This window comes from Octodon degus, unplaced genomic scaffold (assembly GCF_000260255.1).
Source record: "Octodon degus isolate 3935 unplaced genomic scaffold, OctDeg1.0 scaffold00056, whole genome shotgun sequence".
Lineage (NCBI taxonomy): Eukaryota > Metazoa > Chordata > Mammalia > Rodentia > Octodontidae > Octodon > Octodon degus.
This window is the reverse complement of record NW_004524632.1, coordinates 11198785-11213016: the sequence shown is the minus strand read 5'-3', so window position 1 is coordinate 11213016 and position 14232 is coordinate 11198785. Positions and strand designations below refer to the sequence as shown.

The window sequence follows — 14232 nt, the reverse complement described above, 5'->3', positions numbered from 1 at the left end:
AGAGAGAGAGAGAGAGAGAGAGAGAGAGAGAGAGGCAGAGGAGAAGGGAAGGGAGAGGAAAGCAGGCAGGCTCTCGAACCCACACTTACTTCTCTCAGGGTCAAGAACGTGGGAACTGGGCTTCTCCCTTAACCCACACTCTTCATCCGCCAGTTCCCAAGCATGGCAGGGGGGAAGAAGCCAGTTTTGATCTGTTCGGCCCATTTATTATTTATTTGACTCAGCAGTGCAGGCACATGATCAAGGCTGACAACGTAGAGGGGCTTGCCTGGCCCCCCTCCCAAGCGTATCCGTGTAGCATAGCGCTCCTCCAGTGAAGGACAGTGGCGCTCGCGGTCTCCTCCTCCTCGTGCTCCTCCTCCCCCCTCCCCCTCCTCCCCCTGCTCTCCCTCCTCCCCTTCCTCCCCCTCCTCCCGACGGCAGCAGTGTGCACCTCTGTCCTCCTCCTCGTCCTCCTAACTGGTGGGGCAGTGTACACTGATCTCAACTTGACACACTAGATGTGCGTTTGCACATCCTGCACTTCTCCTTCGCACTGGACCATGATGCCCCAAGCATAGAAAGGCAGAGGACAAGCTGCTAGCTGCATTGTGTGGCGTGGTCAGCCTGGAGGGGACGGTCCCCTCTGTTCCCCTCGTCAGTGCAGACTAGGGAGGGCCCAGCAGATGCCAGGCCCCAGCTTATTTGCATGCCTGCAGGCAATTGGTCAGTCTTGATCCAGGGGGCGGAGTCCCAGGACTTCCTGCTTCTGGCCCCAGGCGCCCACCTGTGGTTCCTGTCCAGCCCTCCCCCACCCCGAGTGCTGCTCCGGTCACCTGTGGGCCCGGCACTCAGTGGCCAGTCTTCTTGCTGGTTGCACTCCCAGCATCACCTGCAGCACTAACTGCTGCTCTCAACGAGCTGGAGGCAGGAAGCAGACAGAGAGGCATCCACAAACACCTCCTGCCCCAGCGGGACCAGGTCAGCATGACTCCATTCCTCACAGATGGAGGGCCTGACAGGCCACCATGGATCACCCTTGCTCATGCAGTGGCCCTGGCATCTGTGAGACTTCTCAGGCTCAGAGCCAGAAGAGACTGTAGCTGAGAACTGAGGACTGGGGACATCCCTCAGGACCTGGAGGGGGCTCAGCCAGGGCAAGGCTGTGGCCTAGAGGGCGAGGGCACAGGGTCCCTGCCCCCCTCGGGGAGTGGAGGATGGGAGACCCTGCCCTGGGGCTCCTGGGGGTGAGCCCACCGTGCAGTCCTGAGAGGCAGCCTAAAGTGCTTTGAAAAGCCAGAAAGCATAACAGGGACTCATCTGGGGACTGCCTGGCCACCACTCGGCTCTGGCGAGGCCGCCCCCTCTTCCCTCGTGGGCACCCCGGGCTCAGGTGCCCCCAGAGGAGGCAGGCCATGCAGGGGAAAGCAGGGCTGAGGAAGGACATGGGGAGTCAGGCTGGTCTGTCCCTCACATGCACCTAATGGTGCAAGAAGCCCCCGTGGGAGAAGGCAGGGAGGCGGGGGGCGCAGGCGGCAACCCGGGGCAGGCAGGCCTGGGGGTTGAGTTCGCAGGCGCCAGCATCGTCACTTTCCCGGAAGTACACAGCATCAGCAGAGCGGAAGGAGGGGTCCTCACTGAAGAAGTTGTAGGGCCGCAGGAAGAAGCCCACCCCGTTGCCCACTGTCACTGTATTGGGGATGTCCTCTGCGTGTGGGATGTGCAGAAATCCAGCTGTCACCCAGGCCACCAGGTCCTGGCAGGGGAGAGGAAAGGCAACCCTGAGGCCCAGCTTTGCCAGGGCTGCGCCCGCCTCCCACAGTGACCTGTCCAGCAGCCTGGCCTCAGCCTCCCATGCCTGCCTCCCATGAATCTTGAGTCCACACAGTTCTTCCTCCGGCCAAGAAGCCAAATCGCCGAGTCCACTTCCGATCAGAAGCAGCCCCTGGCTCCCCTGCCTGCCTGCGCGTGCCTCCTGGACACTTCCCATCCTGTTGCCCTGCCCTGTGGTCACACCCAGGACACACACCCCCACCAGCTTCCAGACTGTTGTCAGGGATAGGGGTGGGGACATGATCAGCGATCAGGGCTCAGGAGGCCCAAGCCGGATGCCACAGAGAAATCAGCTTCCTGGTCCCAGAAGGAGTGCAGGAGGCTGGGGCTCAGGATATGCACACTTCCCAAGTCCTGGGCCCCGAATGGACCAGTCCACGTGGCTGGGATTCATGGGGATCCAGCACCTGGATCCCAGCTTGAGGCCTCAGTGGAGTCTGCGTGAGCTCCCAGCTCAGGAAAATCCCCCCATGACCTTTGGTCTGCACCACCCAGAGGCCAGAGGTGTTGGGACCCTGCATGCACCCACCTGTGCCCCTGAAGGGTCCACTCACCTGCTCCATGATGGTCTCGTTGTCGATGAAACTGGCGAAATTCACGGTAGGGGTCCAGGGGTCGTTCTGATTAAAGATGCTGGAGCTGCAGGGCTCCTCCTCCTTCCGCCGGGTCACAGCTACCTGGTACCTGTGGGGACAGTGGTCACTGATCCTGTGTTGCTGTGGCCTGACCACTGTGCAGGGTAACAAGCAATCGCGTGGCCTCCACACAGCCACTGCAGTGCCCTGAGGCCGTGCTGCAAGTCCTATCCCTGTCCTTCCCTGTCACCACACAGCACATAGTCCTGCCCTCTTCTTCTGCCCTCCAAAAGAAGTGGGCACTGTGCCCACCCTGGGGGCTCCACACCCTTGGATACCCTTGGGCCTCTTTCCCATGCCCCTTCCAAGGCCCCCGACCTGCCCCCTGGCCCTGATCACACGCTCACCGTCCCCAGCTGAAAGCCGCCGCTGTGGAGCTGTCTTGGGGCAGCAGCTCCCCCACGGGGCCCTGCGGCTGCAAGCGGTAGCCCCGCGGGCGCCCCCACTTGTTGCTGCGGTTGCTGGCCAGGTACAGGTAGCGCGGGGCGGGCCTGCCCATGGGGAAGGCGGCCTGGTCCTCTGTCTCCAGCAGCTTGCGCGTCACCTGCAACCTCTGCATCTGCTGCTCAGGGCGCCAGGGCACGGTTGAGGGGACAAAAGCCAGGTCCTCAGCCCAGGCTGAGTTCTCTGGTCCTGTAGGGTGCATGGCGCAGGTCAGGTACCACTGGGCCCCTCTGGACAGCACGCGCCCCAGTGGCGTCAGAGTAGGGGGCCATAGAGAGGCCTAGGCGCCCGGCACCCCACCCCTCCACCCATGCTGTCCCCACATTGAAACAGTTCAGGAAAAAAAAAAAAAAAGAAAGAAAGAAACAGTTCAGGAAGGATTTCCCTCATGTGTCCTTGCAAAATTCTTTAGCAGGAAGACTGTACTCACTGCTGGGGACAGAGCTCAAGGGACACACATCCCTCCTCCCCGCAAGACAGGCAGAGCTCGGCCAGGCCACCACAGGCTCTGGGAAGGGCAGTGCCGGGACACTGGGGCACAGGTGCCTGGGGTGGCGTCCTCCAGGACCACTTCTCAGCCTGGCCCTAAGGACAGTCCCCAAGGAGATGAGGCAGAAGGCCACGGCAGAGGAGGCCAAGGCCAGCACAGTGGCGGGCTACATGCCAGGGACATGGGGCAGGGCACAGCCATGATCCGCACAGGCAAGGGGCCTCATTCCGCCTTGGAGGACGCCAAACCGGGTGCACAGCAGCTGGCACCAGGGCCTCTGGGCACAGCGCAGCCCTGCGTCTGAGAGCACAGCGCGCCTCAGTCAGAGAGAACGTGACACCAACCTAGTGCTGCGGCAGTAGGACCCGAGAGGGTCTAGGGCTACTGTAGAAGGAGAACAGAAAAAACAATCGGATGCTGAACTCAGTGCAGAGAAGGAAAGAAGGAAGACAAAGATGAAATACCTGTGCCCTGCCCCAAAGCCCTGAGACGCCCAAGAACTCTGCATGGAGCCCGCCCCACCCACACATGTGAGGGTGGGCAGCAAATCAGGGAGGTGGAGGCTCCACCCCCAGAAAACACCCACCAGCTAGGTCACCCCGCGCTGGCCTGGGCCAGGCAGACTTGCCCGGGTCCTCTGCTCCACAGCACCCAGACAGGCGCAGAGGGGAGGTGGGCAGCACGGGATGGAGGCACTGGCCGCCCTGCGCTCCTGTTGCTGCTTCTGGCCCGAGCTCAGCCAGCGCCCAGGATTGTCTAAGGAGGCTGCTGAGAGAGTCCGGCAGGCTGAGCACCCTGATGCCAACTCACTCCCATGCCCCATGAAGGCAGCACGACACCCAAGTCTCTTTCCTGGAAAAACTACACAAAAAGCAAGCAAATGGGGACAATTATTCAGCCCCTCATTCCCACAGGATGTCGTACCTGCCACATCCAGGTCCACCTTGAAGTGGACGCTGTGGGTGTGCACCGTGCCCAGAGTGTGCTCTGCAACCCGGCTCCCATAGCGGTGGGCGGCACCGAAGAAGAACGAGGAGCTGATGTAGCCCGTGGTGTGGACTTTCACTTCGATGGCCCCGTTGGGGTGGAAGATCACGTCCCACACGTAGTCATAGTTGAGCAACGTGGCCACAGACCTGAACACCAGCACTGTCTCCACAACACCCCCATAATAATAGGAGTAGAAATCTGAGTGGTGTCGCCTCAGTGGAAGGCCCTGGTTCTGTTCAAACACACAGATGGCATCCCGGATGGTCTTGGGGGCCTGCGATTCCACCAGGAAGTGCCAGTCCAGGTAGGTGGCCAGGTAGGGGCAGTCCACTCCGCGGGTCAGGGGCGTGGAGAACCTGCCGATGCCAAAGCTGCCGTCCAAGTACTGGGTCAGTATTGCTGCTGGGGAATTTCCCCCATAGACAGCCAAGGCCTCCTGGACGCTGACCTCGTAGGCCACCCTCTCACCCTGGAAGCGGATGTCAAAGACCCTCGGACCAGTGAAGGCTCCAAGGCCAAAGGAGAAGGTCCACAAGGGGGAGGTCACGCGGCTGCCGTGGATACCGAAGCGGGGTCCCTCGGGGTGGAACTGCAGAGGAGGAGCCGGGCCCCGGGGCACCTGCGGCTTCAGGGACCACGCCCCACTGGTGCCATTGTGGGGCACCTCCACCACCTTCACCAGGCCAGCCTCAAACTGGTCCTCTAGCCGGGCCAGGCTGTCGTAGTACCGGCCCTGGAAGAACACCTTCTGGATGGTCCAGCGGGCCGGGTCCAGGGCCGCATGGTCCACCAGCAGCTCCAGCCCTATAGGGTTCAGGAAGACACCAGCGCCTGAGACATTGTAGTAGAGGCCAAACCAGGTGGCCCGGTCCCCTGACTGCAGGCCCCGGGGCGCTGTGGTCACTGTCACCAGCTGGCCTCCGTGGGGTGTGGAGAGGCAGCAGTGGTGGAGAAGCCCCGCAGCCTGAGGCAGCTCGCGGCTGAAGATCATGCGGTCGATGGCCTGGTACTCTCTGGGCAGCACGGGGCGCCGGTAGTAAGGCAGGGGGCCGCCGTAGCGCTCCACGGTGACATCCCGCAGGTAGGAAGGCTGGGGCAGTGGCCCCACCACCAGCTCGCTCACGTTGGGCTGGGCTTGAGCCCCAAAGTGCACGATGGCCAGTGCCTCCCGGGCGGGCGGGGGTCCCCCTCCATCCAGGTAGGCCAGGGCCGCGGCCTTGGGGGGCAGCTGCAGCTCCACCGAGTAGACGCAAGTGTCTGAGGGCCGTGCCTGGGCCGCATCCACCAGGCCCGGCCCCAGCCGCAGGCTCAGGAAGCCCATCACGGCTGCCAGCTCCTCCGTGCTCAGGTCTGCAAAGAGCCGGCCAGGGTCGGGGTGCGTTTTGGGCCAGACAAGGGGTGCAGCTGTATGGCACGGGGTTGGCTGGCTGCCTTGGCCACCATCTCCACTCCTGCCGGCCAGCAGGACACAGACCAAGGCGAAGATGGTGATGACCGCCAGTGCCAGGAGCACCAGGGTCGTCTTCTGGTTCATGGTCCCGTGAGGAGCTTGGCTGTCCTGTCTGGTGCTGTGTTCCAGCCCGTGCTGGTGGGGCTGGGGCTGCCGGAGTGAGGGCTTCGTTTCAGGCTGGGTTCTCAGGGGTTGCAGCTGGCTAAGGCTGGGGGTGGGAAGGAAGCAGGGTGGGGCGGGGCGGAGGCCGGCGGGGCGGAGGCCGGCGGGGGCGGGCCTGGGCGCTGTTGATTTCCACAGACCCTACATGGCTTGGTCCTCTCAGTCCCAGGCGCTGCCTTCAGGGGCAGGGCTGGGGCTAGGGTAAGGGGTGCAGCGTCTGGGGGCCTCCACCCACCCCCAGGAAGGCTGGGTTCCCCTGAAGCCCCGGAACCCCCAGCCTGCTGCTTCCTCTCTGCTTGCCAGGGGCAGCCGTGCTCTGCTGTCACTGGGACCCTCCCCCACCCCAGCCCCTGGCTGCTGAGCCGCATTCCTTGGCCAGGGCCCTTCTGGCTGTCTCCTGCATTGCTGATTTTCTTGGCCTGGTTCCTTCATATTCCCAGGGGTGCTGTAGACACTTAAAAAGCCAACCAGAATCAACTCAAGGGAAGTTCTTGGAAGACCTTTTCTTAGGACTTTCACAGAACACCCGCTCCTTCAGAAGGCCTGTCCTAAGGGTGCCTGGCTAGATCAGCCGGTGGAGCATAAGACTCTTAATCTCGGGGTCATGGGTTCGAGAAGGCCTGTCCTCCAGGGAACATCTGGCACCCCGTGAACACCAGCTAGTTCTTAGGGGAGGATCGGTGCTTTCTGCATGAATATTGCAAAATAGCTTTCATAAATCTGGCACTTAAACTGAGCAGTGCTGGCTGTGGTGGTACACGTCTATAATCCCAGCACTCGGAGACTGAGGCAGGAGGGTCCCCCGGAATTCAAGGCCAACCGGGGCACATTGCAATGCCCTGCCTCAAAACAAAGAACAAAACTGGCAGAAAGAATTCACCAGGGATGTGTGGGGCTTCCATGTGGGACCTGTCTCCTCAGGACTAGGAGCAAGTGTGATCAGATCAGGGTGACCGAGGCTAGGGTCATGGAGGCTAGACCTTGCCAAGAGAAAGGGGACAGTTGGGAGGCCCAGGCCACCAGGCGGCGTGCAGGCCATGGGGTGGATGCTGGCAGGGGAGGTAACGGAGGGCTCCTCCTCACAGGTGTCACAGGGCACGAAGCCCACTCCTCCCCACCTCCCTGTGCGGGGCTGTCCTCGCCTGGGGAGCACGAAGGTAGCGGCCGTTCCCAGGCCACAGATCCTGCAGAGAGGAGAGAGGGAGGCTCTGTGCCAGTCAAGTCACTCACAGGCCCTTCGTCTTCCCAGCCACGTCCACGGCAGTGGGTCACTCAGATCCCTGCCCACACCCGTGCTGGAGCTGGGAGGGCTGGGCCAGCACTAGCCCAGCTTCTATCTGGCCTTGTCCAGTAGGACACGTCCCATGCAGCTATTTAAATCATAATTTCAGCCGGGTGTGATGGCACACACCTGTAACCACAGCACCTGGGAGGCTAAGGCAGGAGGATCAACTGCTAGGAGTTCAAAGCCAGCCTGAGCTACAGAGTGAGACCCTGACTCCAAACTACCTGTTATGGTTTGTGTGTATTTGTCCCCCCAAAGCCTCATGCAGTCACGGGACAGACTTCTAGAGTTTGTAATTAACTCATGATCCCCTGGGCTGTGAGTGCTGCTGGGATTATGGGTGTGAGTACTATTCCCAGCCTGGGGCAGGTAGCCTGAGGGCAACGTAAGGGACTTCTTCATTGCCGCTGTCGCCACTACTCCTTCCTTTGCTGTTTTGCTGCCTTCTGCTGCCATGAACTGCTGCTCTGTGCCATGTGCTGTTCCGCCTTGGAGCCAGCTGAGTATGGGCTGAAACCTCCAGTAACTGTGAGCTAAGCCTTTCCTTCCTTCATTTTGGGTCACTGAGACACTACCAAAAGAAAATTGAGCTACTTGGGCTGGGGAGATAGCTCAGTAGAGTAAGCACCTGCCTAGCAATGACAAGGTCTTCAGTTCAATCCCCAGTACCACACACACACACACACACACACACACACCCCTTCTGTCCTCCAATCACACAGCCTTAGCGTGCTCCTTGCTGCATACAGCCAGAGGGTCTCGTAGAATATCATGGTACTGAACACTGCCACCGTCACAGAAGGTTCTAGCACTGAGACCCAGGAGCCTGGGGGCTGAGTCCGAGGCGTTGCCCAGGCTAACGAAAGCTGAGCTGTGACAGTGCTGCCTGGAATGGCGAAGGGGATTTGTCGTGGAGAAGCCCGCTGGGAAAACCCAGTCCCCACCCATTCGTCCACATCTCTGTCCAGCCCGCAGACTTGGCCTTCTGCTCCCCACCCCCCACAGCAGGCACTTCCAGTCTCTGGGAATGGAAGCTGATTTCTGCGTCCACTGCCTGGGAGCTCCTTGGGGCCTTCTGTGCCACAGGCAGTGCCATCCCAGGCAGCACTGTCACCCTCCCCCCACAGAGCAGGAGAGTTTGCCCCTTAACTGTGGCCACTCAAAGCCCACAGCTGGAGCCTGTGCCACACACCTTTGCAACCCAGTCACTGTCACCCAGTGTGACTTCCCGAGAGGCTCTTCAGTGCCAGCGACACTGCAAGACTTCCAGCTGGGAAGCCACCACAGCCCAGTGTGCCAGAGAGCAGCCCCAAGAACAAGACAGCTTGGACTGCATCCTTGTTCCCTTCCTCATCCCCACCCCAAGCTGCTGCAGGCCCAACGCTCCAGAGAAGTCCACTTCCTTTCATGGCATTATCCCCAGCAGTCCCTTCCGGCCTCCTCAGTTTCCCTAGGTGTAAGGCCAGGCCCACACGGATTTCTAACTCGTGTTCTGCCCAAGTCTGTAATCTGATGGGCTTTTCTGTCTTGGCAGAATCAGCCAAGTGCTGCAGGTCCTCTCTGAGCTTGGATCCCCTTGAGATATCCCCTCCATACTCAAAACAGCAAACCCTCAGCCAGTGCCCACACCTCTGCATCGCAGTGCCAAGGCACAGGCCGCTCTTCCCACGAGGGGCACTCACTGCAGCCCCCAGCCACAGTGCCCCACACTCTCGTCCACCCTCCTGTGTCTGCCCTGCTTTCCAACCCTCTGAATTAGTGAGCAAAAGGCCAAGTGCCTTCTCCTGCCTGTGCGGTCTCTCGTAGGGCCAACTCGCTCCACAGGGTGGCCTCTGGTGGCCTGGAGGCTGAAGCAAAACACATGAGCATTGTCAACCAGTTGCACAACAGGCTGCACGGCTGGAGTGGGGCAGGCAGGGCCCAGCAGCTGGCACAGCCCAAGGGCGGCTCTCCTGCACCGCTGCCAGATCTGAGCGCCTCCACCCCACCCCTCCCTCCGTCCGCACCCAGCATTCACCTGCCATAGCCAGGCCCATCTTGAGGCGGAAGGCAGGCATGTGGGCGCACTGCCCCGCACTCAGCCCCCACTTGGTTCCCAAAGAGGCTGTCTCGCCCAGTGCTGAGCTGTGTTGACGCAGCCCATGGTGTGGACTTGTCCCCCAATACCCCGCAGGGTACAGTACACAATCCCTTATGTGGTCAGCGCTCCCCATGGAGGATACAGACCAGACCACAAGGGACGAGTCAGCCAAGTCCTGACAGAAATGGCTCCGAGTCACTGGGCAGGCAATGGGCCTCCTCCAGCACGCACTCAGCCCACGGGAACAGCTGCCCCGGCCCCTGCAAGCAGGCACCCACCAGGGTGGTCAGGTGGGGCTGTCTAATCCTGCTTCGGCCCGGTGGCTACAGCTGAGCCCACAGGTGCTATACAAACATCCGGGCACCACGGTCTCAGATGCGTAAGGGCTACAGACAGCTGGGCTCCTGGACGGTGACCTGGAAGGCCACTTGCCTGCTCTGAAACCAGACATCATCCTCAGACCACTGAACACACCTTGGCCAAAGGTGGAGTTTTAGAGTGGGGACACCATCGAGTGCCCCCACATGCTGCACCAGGAGCCCTGCAGTGAGAACTGGAGAGGGGTACATAACCCAGGACCCAAGATTTAAGGAACAAGGCTGCCTCTAGGCTGGACAGAGGCTCTGACCCCCCAGCTAGCCTGCCCTGCACCCCCACTCAGTTGGCCCAGGTTGCCCAGTAGCAGCCAAGGTGGACACCTGCTGGACGGCCCAGAAGGCGTGGCGCTGGGCTCACAGCCTGTCCAGCCCACAGAACGGAGGAAGCACTGAATCCAGGCAGCCCGGCCAGTCGCATAGCTCAAGCCTCTGGAGGTGGCGTGGGTGGTGTCAGGGCAGAGCAACTGCAGTAGGAAGCTGACCTGGGAGGCACAGACACCACCTCTTCTGAATGGCTCCACATCTGCACAAACTCAGTTCCCTGCATGGGGTAACAGGGCAGGGGACCGCCGCAAGGCGCTCCTTGCTAACATCTTGCACATAAGATGGCCAGGGCAGTGGCCCCACCACCAGCTTGCTCATGTTGGGGTGGGCTGGGGGCCACCCGACAGGTGGGGATCCCCCTCCATCCAGGTGGGCTAAGGCTGAGACCTTAGGGAGCAGCTGCAGCTCCACCCAGTAAATGCAAGTGCCCAGGGGCACACCCACCAAGCCCAGCCCCAGCTCCACGGTCAGGCAGCCCATCACAGCTGCTCCTGGCTTGGCTCTTACAAAGGGCAACCAGGGTTGGGATTCATGGGAGCCAGGTGGAGGCTGCAGACAACAGTGAGGCTGGCTGGTGTCACCAGACCTGGTCAGCAAGACACAGGCCAGAGCAGACGGTGACAAGGGCAGCTCCAGTAGCACCTTGGGATTTGCCCTGTAAGCTGTGAGCAAACACCTGCACAATGGCACTGCGTAGGTCCAACATCCACCCAGGGTTGGTCCCCTCACCACAGGGTGGAAGAAGTGCCGCCCTACAGGCTGGCCACCAAAATCACCCTGGGGTTTTGTACTTTGGTCAAACTACACATCCATGTTGAGCCCACTCAGTCCGAGGCTCCAGGAAAAGCAGCCAGCAACGAGGGCTGGCAACCACTGTGGGGCAGGACAGGTCTGCCACCCTGGCCAGGCCTTACCCAACGGGCAGCAGTGCACACTGGGCAGGTGGGCAATACTCGCTGTGCCAGTGACCCAGACTAGCTGCAGCTGCTGTCTCAGGCCATGTAAAGGGCTGAGCCTTCAGAACTGCAAAGCTATCAGCTGAGCCACAGGATCTTGGTTGGGACCCTCGTACATTAGGGGCTGCGCCGGCCAACGGGACCTCGAACGCGGCATGCGAACAGCTGAGCACCAACACCAGAAAGCTCCATGTGTGCCAGGAGGCGTGGAAACTTTGAGGGAGGCCAGGAGTCCTAGGCAGCTAAGTGATACAAACCCAGCCCGGGGGACCATGAGGAGCATGCCAGGTCAGTCAGCCTGCATGGGGACCCTGCGCCCTCTGCTGGCAGCTGCAAGCATCAAAGGAAGGAAGGACCTGAGCCTTCCTCAGCCCAGGCACAGGAACCCAAGGACACAGGCAGCAGCAGTGTGGGGCCGACCTCACAAGGTTCAGACTGAGAACAGGCACCCTTAGGGAGGGAAGGGGCCTCAGTCTCCGAGCTGCCGTGCAAGAGCGTGGAGGGTGGAAGGTGAAGGGCAGGAGAGGACGGCGGGTGACAGGCTGGGGCCGGATGAGCACACTGTGTACCTGCCCCTCACCACCAGAGCATGGCACAGGGTCTGCAACTTTAGAAAGAGGTCCAAGTACCTGTATTTTTAATAATTTCTTGACATGGTAAAAGAATTTTACATTACGATCCCAAGGGCAGGGTGAGGGACAGTGGAACAACCAACAGAAAGGGGACCCAGGCAGGGAGCGCTCGGACGGGGTGTTGGTTTGTTACGGAGCTCTATGGGGAGATCTGGAGTGGGGGCAACAGGCCCCAGGCTGCAAACGCAACTGGGGCATGGAAGACACACATGGGGAAGCGCCGACATCAGACGGGAGCCGTGGGCCATGGGCGGGTGGATCGCACGCAGCGACCCCCAGCAGCAGAATGGATACAGCTGGGACTGGCGGGGTCCCCACAGAGCCTGACAGTGAGTGGCCTCTCTGGACGACCAAGAGGCAGCAACTCTTCCACGGTTGTGCCCTACTGGCATATTCACACACAAGAGCCATGAGCATGTGTCTCACACACACGCCTTCCCCAGAAACACAACTGTACACACAGTACCCAGACAGAAGGCCTAGAGCGGGCAAAGGCCCCACCTGGGCGCAGCGCCGAGGGAGTGGGGACCAGGCCCAGGCCTCGGCCTCTCAGCACTCGCTCACTCAGGCCGCAACTCCCCCGGCACCCGGCGGCTGCCACCAGAGGGCAGGAGGCCCGGAACCCTAGCCTATGTGGCAGGCACCTAGGACAACCGTGGGCTCCTGGAGGAGGCCCAGGGTAGCTGCAAGAAGTGGTGTAGGAAGCTGGCAGAGGGTGCGGTGGCACCTCAGTGGACACCGCTATAAACACATTGGGAGGAGCAAGGTCTGGGCTGAAGCCTATGGGACTCCTGCCAGACAAGGGTCAGCATGAGATGGGTGCAGAAGGGAAGCCCTCTGGCAGGACCAGGGCGACCGGCGGGCCAGCCTTGTGACAGAAAAGGACAGTCTCCTGGCTACCCTGGTTCCTAAACACACCTAGCACTTCCCCTTGGGTTCCTCAGCTGGCCCCCAACCAATCACCAAATGCTAAGACGCGGGAGCGGGTGAGGGAGGGAATCGGTCCTGCGCCAACGCTGCGCGCCTGCGGTGGGCACGAGCGCGGCCGGGGGCTAGGAAGGGAGACAAGAGTTCCTGAGGCCTGAAAAAAGAGGTGAACACGTCACGGACTAGATGAGCTTCATTAGACTCTAACTAAAAACAGAGGTGCGATCACTACTGCAGCCAGCCTCCCCTCACAGTCAGGCAACCAACCAAGGCAGCGGCGGGCTCGGGCCAGACTCAGTCCCCGGCCCCGCCGGCCGGCCTCAGTACAGCGTCTCGGCGTTGCTGCTCCGGGGCCGCTTGATCTTCTCGATGTTCTTCAGGATCATGTCATGCAGAGTGACCTGGGAGGTGGGGATCCGGGGATCAGGCGCCCTCCGCACTCACCCGCACCACGCAGGTGGCGCAGGAGGCCTGGTAACGGCCTCACTCTGCAAAAGCGCACTTTGGTGTGTGGAAGACACTCAACCCTCCAGTCCACCTTAGAGACTGGAAGTCGGAGCTTGACATGCACGTGTGGAAACTCAACACTGCATCGTGCACAAGAGCCCGGCCCGGCAAGACGCGCCAGCCAGGCTTTCTTACTGGTTTCAAGGCATAGGTACTGGGGGTGTGAGCAGATATTACTGGGGGATTCTTATTTATTTTTGGCAGAACCGAGGATTGAACTCAGGCCCTTGCACTTGCCAGGGAAGCATTTATTCCACTGAGCCATCGCCCCGGCCCCTAAAATTAACATCAGAGTTAGCAAGCTGCCTGATGTCTTGGAATTACTTTTTTTTTTTTTTTTTTTGCAGAACTGGGGATTGAACTCAGGCCCTTGAGCTTGCCAGGGAAGCGCTTATTCCACTGAGCCATCTCCCCAGCCTCCCCCGCCCCCAGGGGATTCTTTAAGAGACGGGCCTCTCGCTGTGGGGCCCAGGCTGACTCTGAACTCCCAGCCCTCCTGTGTGGGCCTCCACAGTGCTGGCGTTACAGGCACAGACCGCCAGCTAGTCTACCTGCGTCACTCCCACCCTTGGGCTCTCAGAGGAGCCAGCTCTATCATGGGCTGGGACATGGCGACTCACGTATTGATTCCTCAGCTCTGAAATGATGAGCCGGAGGCTGATGTATTCCTTCTCGTCGATCTCTGTCACAGTGCGGCGATAGTCCTCCTACAGGGACACGGCACAGGGCTTGTCTCCAGCCTGCTGTGGGAAGGTGCCTCGCGCCTGGCTAGGCCGCCCTCCACCACAAAACCCTAACTTACCACATGGGGATACTTAGCTATTTTAGAAACCAATTTGGCTCTGGTAATATAATATCTGCAAGGAGAGAACGGACAGAAGCTTATGGACCTGCTGAGGCCTCCCCACACCCCCCCGCCACGCCCACGCAGCCGCACCTGGAGATCTGGTCCAGGTAAGATGCAGCCTCACTCTCAACAGTTCTTAACTCTGCAACTGTCTCCTCCTAGGAAAAAAAAGTAAGGTAAAAGTCACTTCCAGGGGGGCCTGCCCCTTAGCTCAGTTCTTTAAGTGGCTGCTTCCACAGTCAGGCCCAGGTTGCTGTGGTTTGATCCCCACAACACAAGCCAGCCAGTCATGCCTTGAAGGCATTCAGAGCAAA

At 60.6% G+C, this 14232-nt stretch overlaps 2 protein-coding genes across 3 annotated transcripts in view; both read right to left on the bottom strand.

Moving 5' to 3' along the window:
• Positions 1–433: 433 nt before the first annotated feature.
• LOC101586129 (membrane primary amine oxidase-like) lies at positions 434–6042 on the bottom strand. The gene is made up of 4 exons (XM_004633800.2): positions 4306–6042; positions 2795–3080; positions 2367–2496; positions 434–1735 (listed from the first exon to the last, which is right to left on the bottom strand). Exons 1-4 carry the CDS (start codon positions 5903–5905, stop codon positions 1460–1462), a joined length of 2292 nt encoding a protein of 763 aa, XP_004633857.1. The 5' UTR covers positions 5906–6042; the 3' UTR covers positions 434–1459.
• Positions 6043–11625: 5583 nt separating this feature from the next.
• Psme3 (proteasome activator subunit 3) overlaps positions 11626–14232 on the bottom strand; it is a 6496-nt gene continuing 3889 nt past the window's right edge. For both annotated transcript variants that reach the window (XM_004633798.2, XM_023718090.1), the window contains exons 8-11: positions 14009–14076; positions 13874–13928; positions 13692–13778; positions 11626–12965 (exon numbers count right to left, since the gene is read on the bottom strand). In XM_004633798.2, coding sequence (XP_004633855.1) covers positions 12885–12965; positions 13692–13778; positions 13874–13928; positions 14009–14076 — 291 coding nt within the window. In that variant the 3' untranslated portion in view covers positions 11626–12884. The remainder of the gene's footprint in view (positions 12966–13691; positions 13779–13873; positions 13929–14008; positions 14077–14232) is intronic.